At 39.7% G+C, this 15,802-nt stretch overlaps 1 protein-coding gene across 9 annotated transcripts in view; it reads right to left on the minus strand.

The window, feature by feature from the left end:
- prom1a (prominin 1a) overlaps positions 1-15,802 on the minus strand; it is an 85,166-nt gene extending 69,364 nt beyond the window's left edge. For 7 of the 9 annotated variants that reach the window (XM_028588912.1, XM_028588910.1, XM_028588905.1 and 4 more), the window contains exon 1: positions 15,217-15,801. In XM_028588912.1, the coding sequence (XP_028444713.1) occupies positions 15,217-15,445 (229 nt within the window). In that variant the 5' untranslated portion in view covers positions 15,446-15,801. Of the gene's footprint in view, positions 1-15,216 lie in introns of all 9 variants that reach the window. The other 2 variants (XM_028588904.1, XM_028588903.1) reach the window with 1 other exon arrangement.

Below are 15,802 nucleotides of genomic sequence, written 5' to 3' on the forward strand. Positions count from 1 at the left end.
TAGTATTGTGGTGCTCCAGCCTACAAATTGTATCCTACAGACTAAAGAAAAAAATATTTGTTTTGTACAGACCCTTGAAAAAAATCACATTATAATCATTTACATTTTTTATTTTTATTTTAATATTTTTTTAGGAAAATAAGAATAATGATGCAAAAATAAAATTCCATCCAATATCGTGGATCATATCGCAATCGTAATATCAGTCAAAATAATCGCAGTTAGATATTTTCCTCACATTGTGCAGCCCTACCGGAGAGACAAAGAAATACCAGGATGTAGTAGCAATAGATCCATGATTTTGAAGGCTTATGAGATGCAACATTACATTGCTGTTTATACTATTGGTTAAGCAGCAGTGTAATGTTCATCCTGGCAGCTATCATTTTAGTTTTTGTTGTGACAATGGTAAAGTCATTTTAGATAATAACTAAGTAGAAGTATAGAGATGGGGCCCTATTTTAACAATCTGAAACGCAAGTATCAAACGTGAAACTCAAGTAGCTTTCTGGGCGGATCTCGGGCGCTGTTGCTATTATAACGGCGGGATACATTTAGATTGCGCCCGACGCAAATCTAAAATGGGCTGGTCTGAAGTAGCTAGGTGTGGTTTGGGCGTAACGTGCAATAAACCAATCAGACAATCTCATATTCCCTTTAAGAGCAGGCGCGCTTGTTCCATGGCGGATTGCTATTATGACGGCAGATTTGCCTGGCGCACGCCAGCGGGAGCTGTCCGGGATGCGGCGAAGTAATAAATGTCCGTCTTGACCGGGTGGAGATGTTGCTGCGGCCTTGGAAATGTTGTGTAAAACACAACAAGCCACAAAGAATGCTGCGACTTTTTGAGGACTGTACTGTAAAGTTCCTCCTGATCTATCCAAATACCTGAAGCCCATTTTCAGTAATATTTTTCCTTGTAATTATGTATGGTTTGCAAAAATGGGAACTGCTGCGTCCGTGTAGATGAGAGAAGCAAAGTGTATGCGCGTTGTGCACACGCTACATTATGGCCAAGCATGCGCCCTTAAAATAGCATCTGAATAACTGCGCCACTGACTTTAGACTAGCGCCACTGACTTTAGACCAGGTTGTTCCACTGTGGCGGAATTGTTTTCTGAAACTGCAAAATAGCACTGGGGAACGTTTGCGCCTGAACACACCTCCTCTTTTCGCTGAACCGCCCCCGGGAGCGCAAATACATTCCCTAATTTACCGACGTGCGTCTGTAGAGGGAAAAGTCCGCTGTACATCGGGTGCCAAATAGGAATGATACATGCGTCGGTGTACAAAGGCAATTGCGCTGAGTGCAAGATAGGGCCCTTAATGTTACAAGTCCTTTGCGTGGCACCTCCACCATGTCGAAGCAGTGGATGAACGATGAATGAATGAGGGGGTTGTTTCCTTGCTGAACGCAGCCTGGAAGGTTCTGAGGTTTTGCTGAAGGATTCAAATCTTGACACATGCACTGTTGTGACAGAAATCTGACCTCTGACTCTTTGATTGTCTCTTATATATAAACAAACGTTTGATGATCTCCATAAACAATAAAAGTCTCATACATGGTGATACATAAACATGGAGACATAAACTGCTTTATGAATTGTAATGGCTCAATAAAACTACAACAAATGTAACAGCCATAATTAAGGATGATATTTTCAGTTAACTGCCCATTTAAATGTCACATAAACTGCCTTTTCCTGGATCTTTAAGTGGTTTATTTAGTATGTTTTCGTTAGTTGAAGGTGAGGGAAACCTTTCCTCTTTGGAGCTGAAGTGGGTTTGAGCTGCTGGTTGTTGGAGAAGATTAAACTGCCAGTCCACCATCTTAACTTTCAGATGAGCTTTTCTGATGTTCAGCTGCTGCCCGTCTCTAGCTGTCTCCTCCATTAAATCAATTTCTTTAAGCACATGCATGTGTCATTTCAATTTGGTAACATTGTGCCCATTTTAGCAAATGCTAATGTGTCATCCGTCCTTCAGGTTGTCTTAGAATCGTTAGTTTTGTATTACTTCAAATTTGTGTTTGTGGATTTGCCACATATTTAAATGACAGAATAATGGAATTGGTTAATTTACAACTGGCCACCTCATCTGGCTGGCTGAGCCTTCAGAAAGACTAATCCGAGATTTGTGGATCCATTTCAGGAGTAACAACATGTAGCTAAAGGCTATTTTGATATCTTTTCACAGGCCCTGGAGCTGCAGGCAAGGAATTAAAGTGCTGTACAATGTTTCTTTTTGTGTTCTGATTATGCAGCGTGATCTTCTCCCACAAAGCTGGGGCAGCGGCAGCTTACATGTAATAGAAGCCAGTGAGTGAGAGCGTTGCCAGTTTGTTTCTTTAACCAACTAGAAGATCTCTTGGGTGGAAATAAAAAGCATGTTTCTCTCCTTTAACAACTAAAAGCCAAATGCAACACACTGTAACATTAATTATATAGCACAATAATAAAGATAATGTGAAGAGTATGTTCCTCCACCACAAAAGGTTTAGGCTATTTGACAAAATCACAAATTAAATGCCAGTGTTTGACACATTAAAGTAAAAGGCAAGTGAACAGTAAAGAATATGGCTGCAAATAATGATTATTTTGCTAGATAATTATAATCTGCTAGAAAAAAATTAGTAATCTAATTCATTTATCAAGTGTTTAGACATATATATATATATATATATATATATATATATATATATATATATATATATATATATATATATATAAAGTCAGAAAATAGGGAAAAATAATCCATCAAATTTTTCTCACAACAGTCATGAAATCACACTCAAAAATATGAAAATGCACAATGATATAAAACAAAAAAAATTGCATAGCCTCACATCTGCAATGCTGGGAATTTTGGCATTTTAACCTGATCACTTTTTAACAATAAATGGATTATCAAAATAGCTTTTGATAAAATGTCTGCTGATGGACTAATCGATTTAGTGGGGCTTTAGGAATCTACTTCAGAAATATTCAGAAGAGGAAATAGAGAGACTCTAGCAAAACAACCAAAACAACTGGAGTTCCTGGTGAGTTTTTTTTATGGAAGCCAATGTTTAGTTTAGTTTAGTTTATTAGTTTATAATATCGCGGACAGTCGCCCTTAATTCACTGTACAGTAAAAGGAGCAACTTTAGCCTCTACGGCTAATTTCCAGGTGTAGTCCCTGGCCAGTTGACAATAGGCATCCTAAAATACAAAGGTTAACAAATGAAAATGAAAACAGCAGGCCTAAGCAAAAAGGATTAAGACATACAAACAAGTGGCACAGGAACAAGCATGCACAAACAAGCAAGCACAGATGATTGCAAAGGCATTAAAGCAGTCCATGCAATAAAAACATTACAAAGGAGACAAGAGAAAGGAGAATAGTCACAGAGGCCACATTGAAAGCACACACAAGACATAACATGGAGACAGGCAGCAGAGATGGAATGGCAGCAACAATGACTATGTCACATCAAACACACATCACATCTGACAGATGTGTGCAGTTATAGTTATCGGACGGCTATGTTTTAAGGTGTGTTGAAAAGGTGCAGTATGTATGTATATCTTTGATAGTAGTGGGCAGTGAATTCCAGTTTTGTATTGCCGTAACAGAAAATGATAATTGACCAAATGTGCTTTTCCTGAATGGAATTAGAAGGTCACCCCGTGTGGTGCTTCTGGTGATCTGACTGCTGTTGTTACGTCGGATTATGAAAGCGTTCACCAAGAAAAAAAAAAAAAAAGAAAAGTCAGACAAGCAAACACTTTTACCTTTTCAGTATCAGAACTGCCTGCATCATGTTATCCTACTGAGGAATCCATTTAACTTTTAGTGCATGGCATCCTGATGCCAAATGCAGAGACATTATTTTCGAATCTTCAACTAGACCCTGTCAGAGGCCAGCAGTGTATGATTTAATAGTAGTGGTGGGCTCCACCAACAGTGTGAATATGTGTAACTGTTTGAATGATAAGCTTCGGAGCGTGGAGTTCAGCCAGCATTTCTTGGAAAAAGATATATTTTTTCTTGTCTCTTTTGACTAAGCGTACCAGATGATAAAACATCTGTACATATGAGCAAAAAGATATTAAGATATTTCCGAAATGTCTGTCATGCAGCAGTGCTAATTGCCTCTGGTAATCAGCTGACATTATGTTGTAGGCCAGGAAGGCTGGGCCGGTTAGTGTCCTGCAGCGTCCCAGTACGAAGGCCCATCACTGTCAGTGCAATGACATGACTGCATGTGACAACACACAAACACTGCAGAGGAAACATATACATCACTTTCTGTCGTGCAGATGCTACTACAGTATGACTGGGTCGGGCAAGGGAGATTACAAAGATGATCAGTTTTTATGCATGTTATTTGTTCATACAGTACATTTAGGATTCGTGAAAGAGCACAATAATCTGTTTGGTTTGATGGTCAGATAATTAGATGGCATCATATTAACTGGCCTGAAGGGCTTCAATGAATCCTCTCTCGATCACATTTGATCTTGTTTAGTAACAGATGGAAGCTGAGAAAAGTTTAAAATATTGAGGACATGAACGCCTTCATCCCATCCAAACATGTTTGTGTTTTTGGCTTCAGGGCAGCTATCCAACCCTACAGAATAATGGAGAAGCAGCAACATGATCCCATTTTCTCTGTGTGTCAGTATTTGTGGTCATTCAATAGGCTACAAGAACCACCACTGTTGTTGAGCAAACATTTGAGACATGATAAAAAGTTCTTATGAAAGAAATCTGATAATGAATGTGAATATCCCGTATGTGTGTCAGCTAATGTTGGCCACATTTTAGCTTGCCTGTAGACAAAAACATGAATATGAAATATGCATTGACAAGGTTTTAATATTAAAAAGCAAGACTGTCCTCCCAAGAGGATAACAGAATCATTAATTTTAGCAAGCTGCTCGTTAGAGCTGTAACAATTCCAAATTTTGCTGTACAATTAATTGTCTCAGAAATAATTGCGATTAACAATATAATTGTCTCTTTCAGTCAAATTAAAAAAATATTTATTTATTACTTTTTCATGAATGAATTCCGGTATATATCTTTTGGTTATATCACTGTCATGTGACCCAGATAATGTAATAACACAAGTACACTGCCTATGAAGTAAACCTAATGTAGCTAATGTTAGCAATTAATTGCGGTTAAACAAAGAAATGCTGATTACTTCAAAAGACAATTATGTAATAATTGTTACAGGCCTACTGCTCGTTTCACGTTTCCAACTGTCAGTGTTGGTTTTATTTTGACCAAGCCCACGATACGTTAGGCAATACATCATCCGAGGAAAGGTCTCATCACCACGCCCCTTTCTGGGGGAAAACAACCATAGACAGTATATAATGGACCAATAGACCCCGTTGCTCTGGACAGAGACCAGTGAAGGCTATTAGAAGCACTTTTCCGGTGATGGCCAGCTTTACTGCGCAGCCTCCAACTGAGAGAATGTGACGTGAGCAACGTGTCTGAAAGTTGTAAGTCTTCTGGTAGCTGTGCCAAGAGAAATCTCAATCATTCCCAATCTTACAGATACGGAGAGTGTAGGTGGATGTAAGGAGATAACATGGGCACAGGCTAATTATTGATCACTAACATGCTAGTTAACATTAGTAATTAAACCTAAACATCTCATGTAAGTCGAAACTGCCTGCGAGCTTCTCCTGTACTATGAGGTAATTCCTCTACTATGCGACAGTAAGTCACTTGGTTATGACACAATCGTTAGCCTATTTTTACAAAAACGTCTGCTACGGAGCCATAACGTGAGGTACAAGGTAATGAAGCCTTTTATACATTGTCGTGTTTCTTTGGAACTAAACAACGGACAAATAGAGTCTTTAAACGCTTCAGATGTAAAGTTATTCGCAGTCAAGTGGACGTAAAAAAAAATGGCGGTCAGCGGAATGCTAACAGGAGGTGATGGCCAGTTAGCAACAAAATGGCGCCATGATGGCTCGAGTTCTGAAGCGAAGCTTACCCCCTTGAAAACAACCCGCGTTCCCCATAGACGACAACAGCGTGAACAACAGTGGAAGTGTAACATCGCTCCAAACTTTAAGTTTAAACAAACGGTTTTAAATTAATAACTATGCCACCAACAATGCACCCCAAAACCCTGATCTCCGATTTGTCCTAAAATAGATCCTGAGAGACCAGACCAGCATAGCCGAGGAAAAGAATCGCGCTGTTACATCAGGAGAGTAACATGGAAATGCCGAACAGCTGTTGTGTAGTGGGTTAATCGAGACTTTCACACTGATATACGAGATATGAGAATATTCTTAGTCAGTGTGGTAAATGATGCTGGTGACAGTTACTACTGATGGATAGCAAACGTTAGCCTAAGTGGGAGGCTGCTAACAGTTATAGTAGCATCAGACTGTCATCTCCAACTAAATCTTAGCCAATAGATCATTGTTATTAATAACAGGTTGATTAATTACAGACGACACTCAGCCTAACAATAGTGATTTAATCAGATATGTATTTCCACATAAGCAGTATGCGGCCACCGTGTTGGGTCATTGATCCACTGATACGGGGGAAGACTGAGGGGACATGATGGCGATCAACCTTCATTTATTAAGGTATTGTGAACGCTCAGGTTCAGGCAAGGTCAGAAAATAAACATTAAACATGTGTATAAAACAAACATTTTTTTTAACAAGAAATAAATCCATACACATTTGTCAAAATTATGATCCAAACACACATCAAATTGCATTGACTTCTATAGGATCGTCTCTTTTCTATCCCCTAAAAGGGGGCGCGGCCTTGACGTTTAGCGAAGGACCTGTATGTGCCGGCCTACCGTATTGTCCCCTAACGTTAACAAATAAGTCATTAAAACCCATATTGGGATCTTTCCCTAAAAAAAAAAACCTAACTCATTTGTTTATGTGCTGCTAAACCTAACCAAACTAACCAGATTGTTGTCACATCAGCTAAAATAGATTTATTTTTCAACAATGTTTTGTAACTGTTGGAACTGGAAAGCACCGAAAATTCATGTAGTTGTTCTAGAGCAGGGATCTTCAACAGGGGGTCCGGGACCCATAGGTGGTCCTCAGAGTCAATGCAAGGGGGCCTCCAAATTATTGTTAATTTTTAATTGTTAATTTTTTTTCAATGAATTCAACATATTATTAGCAAATATTAATCCCCACATGATAGGCTTACTGGCCTATGTAAGGTAGTCACTAAGGTAGCCATCCGCAGATACAGTTAATCCTGAGCATTTACTTTGCCACATGTATGTTTTAAAATGAAAACATTCATAAGGCTCAATTTTTTTTTAAACGCTTAGTATTCCATGTAAAAAAGGTATGTATAAAGTCTTTATGTGTTAGCCTTTTAAATAAGTACAAGCCTATATAGAGTACCTCCCAGCATAATAGTTTGTAGCAGCTAGTTTTACATTTTAGTGCACAAGTATGAAGATGAAGGACAGAGGGCCAAAGTGAAACCGGAACTTTTGGATTTAATTTCAGAAGTAAGAAATTAAAAATTACACTGACATTTATAAAACAAATAACTAGAAATCCAGCCTTGGAACAACATAACCTCATTCAACAGTATGCTGTGTTGTTCACTACACATGTTTAGATATACGGATGGTATTTAAAACAGTAAAAGTCCACAGTCGAGGGGAAGCCAGTAGTTCAGACATGTCTGTAATAACAGCAAGTCAGCAAGGACGGAACAATGTAAGAGTATTTAGACAACAGAGATTACAGCAACAAACAAAAAAAATAAATAAAAAAAATAAGAGTGTTGGTGAATTTGCTGTATAGCCATATTTGCACAGGACTAGTATTACCTGGGGACCTCTCGTAATTTGTAATAATTGCGGAGGTCATCTGTGATCTTAAGCTGTACAAATCTGCCATGTCTGTAATTTATCAAGTAAAAATTCCACCGCAAATGACCTACCATATATTGCCAAACACACAGGAGAATATTAGTCCCCTGCGAATCGGCATCTCTGTTATATGGGCTCGCATTGGCTGCGTTGGCAATTATAAATAAACATTTTGACAGAGCCTTGACATCATATGCGGGGGGTAATTTCAGTAAATTTGAGTAAAATACAGACTTTGCTTATCTAGTGGGAATGCAATGTACAAAACACAGATGTGGGGGGGATTTCTAAATCACATGAGGACCCCTGGTAATATGAGCCCCATGCGAATAGGGCTTATGGTTGGAACCAAGTTATGATAACACGCCGGCATTGCTGCGCTGACATTTTTAAGGGAGCTGTAGTTAAGTTTTGTTGTTTGTTAACGAATGAATCGTCATTTAACTTTGTTGAAATCACTAAGGTCTCAACTTCTTATAGCAAGTAAGTGCTGCAGTAAAAGCTTAATTGTGAACAGTAAACCTCAGGAACATATTTCATTGTTTCATGCTTGCATGTGGAGGTCAGGTCAGGATTTCGGCTCTCTGTTCCCACCACGATAACTTGTAAAATACCTCAAAGGTGAACAAACACTTTTTGTTAGAGTCTACTTTAACTGCCAATGCCATCTGTGACAAACTGTCCGAAAACTGCTCTCTGCCCAGCAAAATGCAAGTGGGTCTGTATGCACAGCTCAAATTGGTCTGACCCTTTAACCCTCATGCAACGTAAGCATCTGAGCTCCCACTGCACCAACAAGAACATCCTACTCAGCAAGACATGCACACATAGTTGCGGGTTGGTACGCTTCAGTGGGTTTGGTACTTTGATTTGGTATGAGATGTTAAAAACATACATCTGATATACGTTTTAGCTGGTCACCTTTGCAATAATGTTATGTACCCCACTTTGCCAATGTATTTTACTGCAGTACTGAAAAATTAGGTCTTTGGTAATGACAAAAATAGAAAAAAAAACAGACACCAGCTAATCATTTTAGCACGGTTCTGCAAGACATTGGTATCTGCTTTTTTTTTTTTTTTTTTTACATTATGAATGGAGAAATGATTCAGATCTGCCAAACATTATGATTGCAAATGTAAGCCCTTTTGGGGGCTCATCACAGCATCTGATGGTAATCTACACAGATGTGCCCGCTGCTGAAGAAATCTCTAATTAGGAAAATGTTTGCAACTGGCTGAAAAAGTGAGTCATGACTTAATTATACACACACTCCCAACTTAAAGATTTGACCGTCCTACACAGAGATGTTAAAGTACAGGGTCAGCAACGCATTGGCACTCAGTATGTTGCTTAAGGACACTTCAGCAGAGCAGATGCTCGCTGTCATGGGGCCCGAGCCCTGGCCTTCCAGTTGAAGGACACCCTCTTTAATCACTTTACCACCGTATACTGTAGTGTACCAGCGCCTGCAGCATTAACCAGTCATCCACATGTGCTATGGCTGACCCGTGGGCTCATCCAATTCATTATCTAACACAGACTTTTTATTCTGGCTTTTTGGTGCAGTCAAAGTGAGCTCTGGAGAGTTTATGGCCATAAGTGTATTCAAGGTTAAAACAACACAACCACACTAAAGTGAAACCCTGACAACCTTCCCCTCATCTACATGAAAGTACTCTTTTTTTGTCTCCAAAATGAACATCTGACCAACTAATGCAATGCTGGTTTTGTTGGATAAATTAAAGAAGACCAGATTCTACAAATAGATTTCATTTTTGATGCAGTTTTTCTTCACAATCAGTTGCTTTTGAAATTGTTCCACTTCAACTGTAAAATGCTAAAAGGCACTGTCTGCAGTCTAATCCAATAACTGTGATTTGCCATGCTTATAATAATATATATATATATATATATATATATATATATATGTTCTAATTTGGAGAACTTCAGTATGTGAGTGTAAACAATAATTAGTGAAATTGTTTTGGATTCTTTAATACATCTTTTAGTTTGGATGAGCCATGCTGGGGTTTACTTTGAGGCCACAGTCAGTTAAGCTCTTTAGCATTAAGTTAATTAAGCTCTTCCATTCATTGCTATTGAAGCCCAAACAACAGATAAATTCAAGCATGTTGCTGCAATCTCCAGGTGTTGCAGGTCCAAACCTATCAACTTTGCTTATAATAATATTTTGTGTTCAGATTAAGCAACTTGCTACATGTTAAATCTCAGCAAACCGTATGCTGATATACAACCACCTAGAAAGAGAGACAACAACATTTGAGGTGAAAGTAGAACAACTGATATAAAACTAAATATGCAAATGTTTGACCCTTATTCACCATTATAGTTGAGATTTATCAGCATTTAACCTTAAAGAGGCTCTTTCGTTGTCCATATTTCTTCCTCAGAACATGAAAAACTTCAAACCAAAATATCTGCTACTTTATAATTCCAGTAAATCTCTGATGCACATCACGAATAACTTCAATCTCTGCTTTGTCCTTGGTTAGAAATCTTTTGAAGTGTTCCTCTTCACTTCCTTTCATGTTTATCTGTCCTTCACTGAACACCAAAGTCCCTTTATGTCTCTGTGCTGTGGAAAGAAACACTCTGGACTCCCTTTTTGATGAGTGTTAAATAACAAACATGGCCCGAGGTTGTATAACCTGAGCTATTTCACCTATGTTATCTCACATCACACCGGTGCAGTGAGACATATTTAAGCCAGCGAGATGAACCAAAACACACGATAGCTGCTGATAGGTTTCCCTGGCAACTGTTGCTGCTCTTGAATTAATGCCAGACTTTCACCAGGCCTCTGTTATCTCTAGGTGTGGTTTCTCGAGAAGGGGGAATACAGTCACTAATGAGAAAACATTTCCAACAGGGATCTGCTGCATGACGGTGGCTGGCATCAGCTCCCACAGGCATGGAATGATACTATTCAAGCTGCAGAAGGAGCTTAATGCACCTCTATTCTCAAGTGATGGCTGACTTGGAAATATGAAAGTTACATTTAAATGTGTTGTTTTTATTAATTAGTTTAGTGGGAGCGTATTGGATGAAGAATTTAAATTCCTTGTGGTGACTGATGTTGGTCCACCTACAGTCAAGTTTTCTACTGAAGTGTCCTTGGGAAACACTGTGAACTCACTCCCTGTAAGTCAAACAGAACAGATCCAAATCTCAACTCCAGGCTTTGATGTGAAATGTTGGAATGTGTGTTAAGCTTGGGCCAAACCTGACGACTAGTTAAAACCTACAAAGACAGGATAAAAAAAAAAAACATTAAGATTGTTTCTATTTTTTGGTCTTTGATCAGTCTATAAAAATAATATCCCCCTCGCAGAGGAACTACATAAATTATAGTATAATCAGACCGGCTGTCTGCCTCCTTGTATTTTCAACTTTCATGCACACCAACTGAACGGATGAATTAATGAATATCCAAAAAAACGCAAAAAGGAAGATGGTCAACTTAACTTAAAATTGTATTCTTGGACTTTATAATTTAGGCAGCAGAATCTTCTACCTAATAGATTCACTAAGGGAGAATAATGATTAATTAAGGCTTTAAAGTAGTTAGTAACTTCAAAAAAATAATAATAATAAAATCATTTTTATGTTGTATTTGCTCGAACCGTCACTATATCCTGACCGTACTACGTGAATCAAACAATCTGTGACAACAATCATGTTCCTCTGAATCAGCCAGTGTATTGGCATGTAGCAGTTGCGTGTTGGTGAGAGTGTGATGGAGGGAGGGAGGTGAGGCTTCCACACTGCGGTGAAAACAGCAAAAGAGAATATGTCACTGTTCATTTGCTTTGTGTGGGTGTCGGTGATAGGCATTTGTTGCTTTTTGCTAATAACACCTCCTACGGACTGGGAGCCAGCTTGACGCAGAGAATGAACGTGTCAGTCGACTGCATCAAACATTAATGAGAATATAAAGACGTTCCACAATGTAAAATGTCACACAGTGATTGTGAAGACGCGGTGATGGGGTGTCGCTAATTACACAGCAACAGAGTCGTTTCTATGGTTACACCAATATATCAGGCCGGTATTGACTACAGTTATGTAACAATATTTTCCTTTCAGCTTGAGTGTGAGTTATCCATCCAGGTAGTTTTGAGATTTACAGATATTGTAGGCAGCTGATTAGGGCTGCAACAAACTTTTTAATTATTTTCAGTGTCAATTGGTTGACTATTTTCTCGATTAATTGATTAGTTTTTCAGTCTATAAAATGGCTGGAAAATTGTTGATCAGTGTTTTCCAAAGCCCAAGATGACGTCCTCAAATTACGTGTTTGGTCCACAACTCAAAGATATTCATTTTACGCTAAAAGAGAAGTGAAGAAACTAGAAAATATTTACATTTAAGAAACTGGAATCAGAGATTAATCAATTATCAAAATAGTTGCTGATTAAGTTAAGAGTTGACAACTAATCGATTAATTTTTGTAGCTCTACAGCGGATACTGAACACTGAGCTCCATGGGATGTTGTTTGTGGTGCTTAAGCTTTCGACTAGTTGTTCTGTTCTTCTACCATATTAAATGGTCTTTATCAAAATATTGAGTTTGCTCAAATGTTATTGATCTGTTGACATGCAAGCTCTGTAGCTTAGCTTATTCTTCTTTGGCACTTTTTATTTTTTTTTAAATTATTTTTGGGGCATTTTTAGGCCTTTAATGACAGGACAGCTGAAGAAATGAATGAGAGGGTGGAATGACATGCAGCAAAGGGCCGCAGGTCGGAGTTGAACCCTGGCCTGCTCTGTTGAGGAGTAAGCCTCTACATAGGGGCACCTGCTCCACCAACTGAGCTATCCGGGCGCCCTTCTTTGGCACTTAAAGCCTTTATCATAAACAGTAGAGAGATGACAGGCAGCGAGGGAGAGAGAGATGCAACAAAAGTCCCCGGCCTCTTTAACCAGGGAAGTTGTTGTTCATGTTCAGCCTCTTAACCCCCTAAACCACTGGATCCCAGAATAAAGTTAATTTTTTACCTTAAAATAGTAGTTTGACTAAGTAATACCAACTCAAGCTTCATTTACAAGTACTTTGTTCAGCTTTATTAAAGTAAGTGGACCTTGAGTTGGTATCACATCTTTAACTACATTCAGGTTTTGAGCTTGCATGTCCACATATCCAAAGTTCAGAAAATTAGGATAGTAAGTGGACCATGAGTTGGAATTATTTATTTTTACAGTGCTGTTGTGTTTTTAAAATGTAAAGTTTTGGAGCTTTTTTTTTATTAACAACGATGTAGATAACTACACTAAATTGTTCAGGAGATTTATCAAGCAGAAACATGTTCTGATTCCAGCAGATTATTTTTCTGCTTTTCTTGTTTTTTTTATATCATTGTAAAGTCAATATCTTTGGATTATGGACTGCTGGTTGAATGAAACAATCCAACTGGTGATGTCTGCCTTGGCGCAGGGATGTTTTGATGTGTTGACAATCTTTTAAAATTTTATAGACTAAACGATAATAGTGAAAATAGTTATTGTCCTAATATCACAATACTCCAGATGTCATTGTGAACGTCTGTCAACTGGTTATCTGCACAAAAAAGAGGATCTGTTGATAGTGCGATCGGTGTATTGATATCACTATATTTCAAAAGAGATGTTGCTTTTGAGTCAAAATGCCATTTTGGATGAACTGTGTCTTTGAAGAACAACTTACTACAAGAGGAACAGCACTTGTAAGGAACGTCATTTTTGCCATTTTTCCTTGAGGATTCCGTGATTCATTCACTAAATGTCTGCTGGAAGAAGGCTAACGCTGTAGTTTACCACAGGCTGAAGTAAAGAGACGCCTACATCCACCCAGCCTACACAGAGCTCCAGTCTGACATCTGCACCACCTCCAACTACAAACCATCGGAGCAGAAACTATTCGCAGATTCTTTTCTTTACTTGTCTTATAGATTTTGATGCAACTCCAAGTTATGTTTCCCAACAAACGGCACAGCAGAGGGACTTCCTGTAACATGTTGTTCTAGAAATGGCAAGCTCTGCAAGTCCCAAAGGTTTGCTGCAAACCAGCCTGAATTCATCAAACCTGACCTGACAGATCACTGGATTTACCCTGCTAAATATCCATGCATGCACTGCTGCTTAATAAGCAGATGGCCTTTTGTTTATGCCATCTAGATTCTGATGAACCTAAAATAATAAAAAAGAAAAATGAATTCCCTGGGGCTTTCTAATCAAAAGAATTACAAAACTGCAATCATGCAAAAGCGTTTGTCTGCTGAACTATTGTGTTCGAACCAAGAATTTCTACATGATTTCCATTCCCTGTGATGCATCATGTGGCGGGTGCACCCATGAATGAATTCACTCCACTGAGCAGTGGTCTGCTCCATAGGATTAGGCCACAAGCCCGGGAGTGCTAGTGACAAACTGGAAGCTAAAAGGCCAACAACATATGGCGCATGGGTTTATGGGATTACTCCATTAACAAGGTGACTCAGAAAGCTGCTAATCTGCAAAATGTTCCGACTGACTATGGACACAGACTGTGACGCATGGAGGGGAGCACATCTTTTGAGCATCCACCACCCAATTAAACACACACACCTCATGTGTGTATGGTTAAGCAGTCAGCTCTAATTGTATTAGCCTAAATGTAGAGCCAAGCGCGCTGGGGCTTTCTGGGTGTCTGGGGGCTCAAACACTCAGTCACTCACTCACTCAGGCAAAAATGGTGTGTAAACCAGCCACTAAACACTTGAGGCTGTCAGCGAGAGCGTCATTAATTGTAATTATCCTGACATTTTCCTGACACAAAGTGCACCGCAGGCAGAAACACCCCCTATCAAGTGCGCTGTCAGCTCTGCGCGCAAATCATAAACGCGCGCGGCATGGAGGGACGTGACGCACAAATGGGCTACTAATCCGCGAGTGGACACCTTTTTACGCAACGAGACAGAAGACAAGACGGGTATCATCAGTTAAAACGGGCGCACGGGTCACAATCATTCATGACGAGAACTAATTTAAACGTCTTTGACCAATCTAAACCTCTTTGCACGCAGACGTTTGGCGCAGGGAAATGTGCCAACTGGGTAGAGACCCGGTAAAAACGTAGATTTGATACGGGTATACAGTTCATTTAATTTGTAAATCCTACCTGCGGAGATTGATAATAGTCTGTAGTAAGGATTAATAACAACTTGATGCAATCAGACCAATTCACTGTTTCCAAAAGTGACAATTCTCGATCGCATTCCCTAGGAAAACCGTTTTTGCTGTTAGTCCTTGTCAAATCCCCCAGGGGTTTCATTCAGAGGTCAGACGCTTACCTTGTGGGAAAGGGTTGGGTTGCACGACATGCAGAAAAACGTGCACCATATGGAACAAGATCCCTATGGGTCCCGGTTCGTAATGGGCCAGAGTCTCGTAAACTCCCGCAGGCACATAACCGAAATCCAACTTTCCCGGGGGTGGGAGTCTCCGAGGCTCCGTCTCTTGTTGGAGTTCGCCGGACGCCAAAAACACCCACAGTAGCAGGAGGATCCCGGTCTTCCACATCGTGCTAAAACCGAGACTGGTCTTTAAACTGGGATTAGAGACCCAAAGAGGACTGTAAACTGGAAGATGACTGTCTGGATTCTTATATTTCTTATCAAAGGGGAAGGGGTGAGAGTAAAAAGTGTCCAGATGGATGGACCGCAGCTTTTTAAGTCCTGCTGCCTGCGGAGTGACTCGTTCTGAGCATCGCTCCACGCGGTCTGAGGCTCATTAACGGACGCAAACCGGGCAATCTTCTCTCCCGTCTCCGGTTTTCGATGCGTTCAGTCCCACCGAGATGAGCGCGCATGCCGCTTCCACTCCAGCATCTGTGCGCACGGAGCTGTGCTGCGTCACGGGAGCGGGCGGGGGTTGCGC

Source organism: Perca flavescens, chromosome 10, assembly GCF_004354835.1.
Source record: "Perca flavescens isolate YP-PL-M2 chromosome 10, PFLA_1.0, whole genome shotgun sequence".
Lineage (NCBI taxonomy): Eukaryota > Metazoa > Chordata > Actinopteri > Perciformes > Percidae > Perca > Perca flavescens.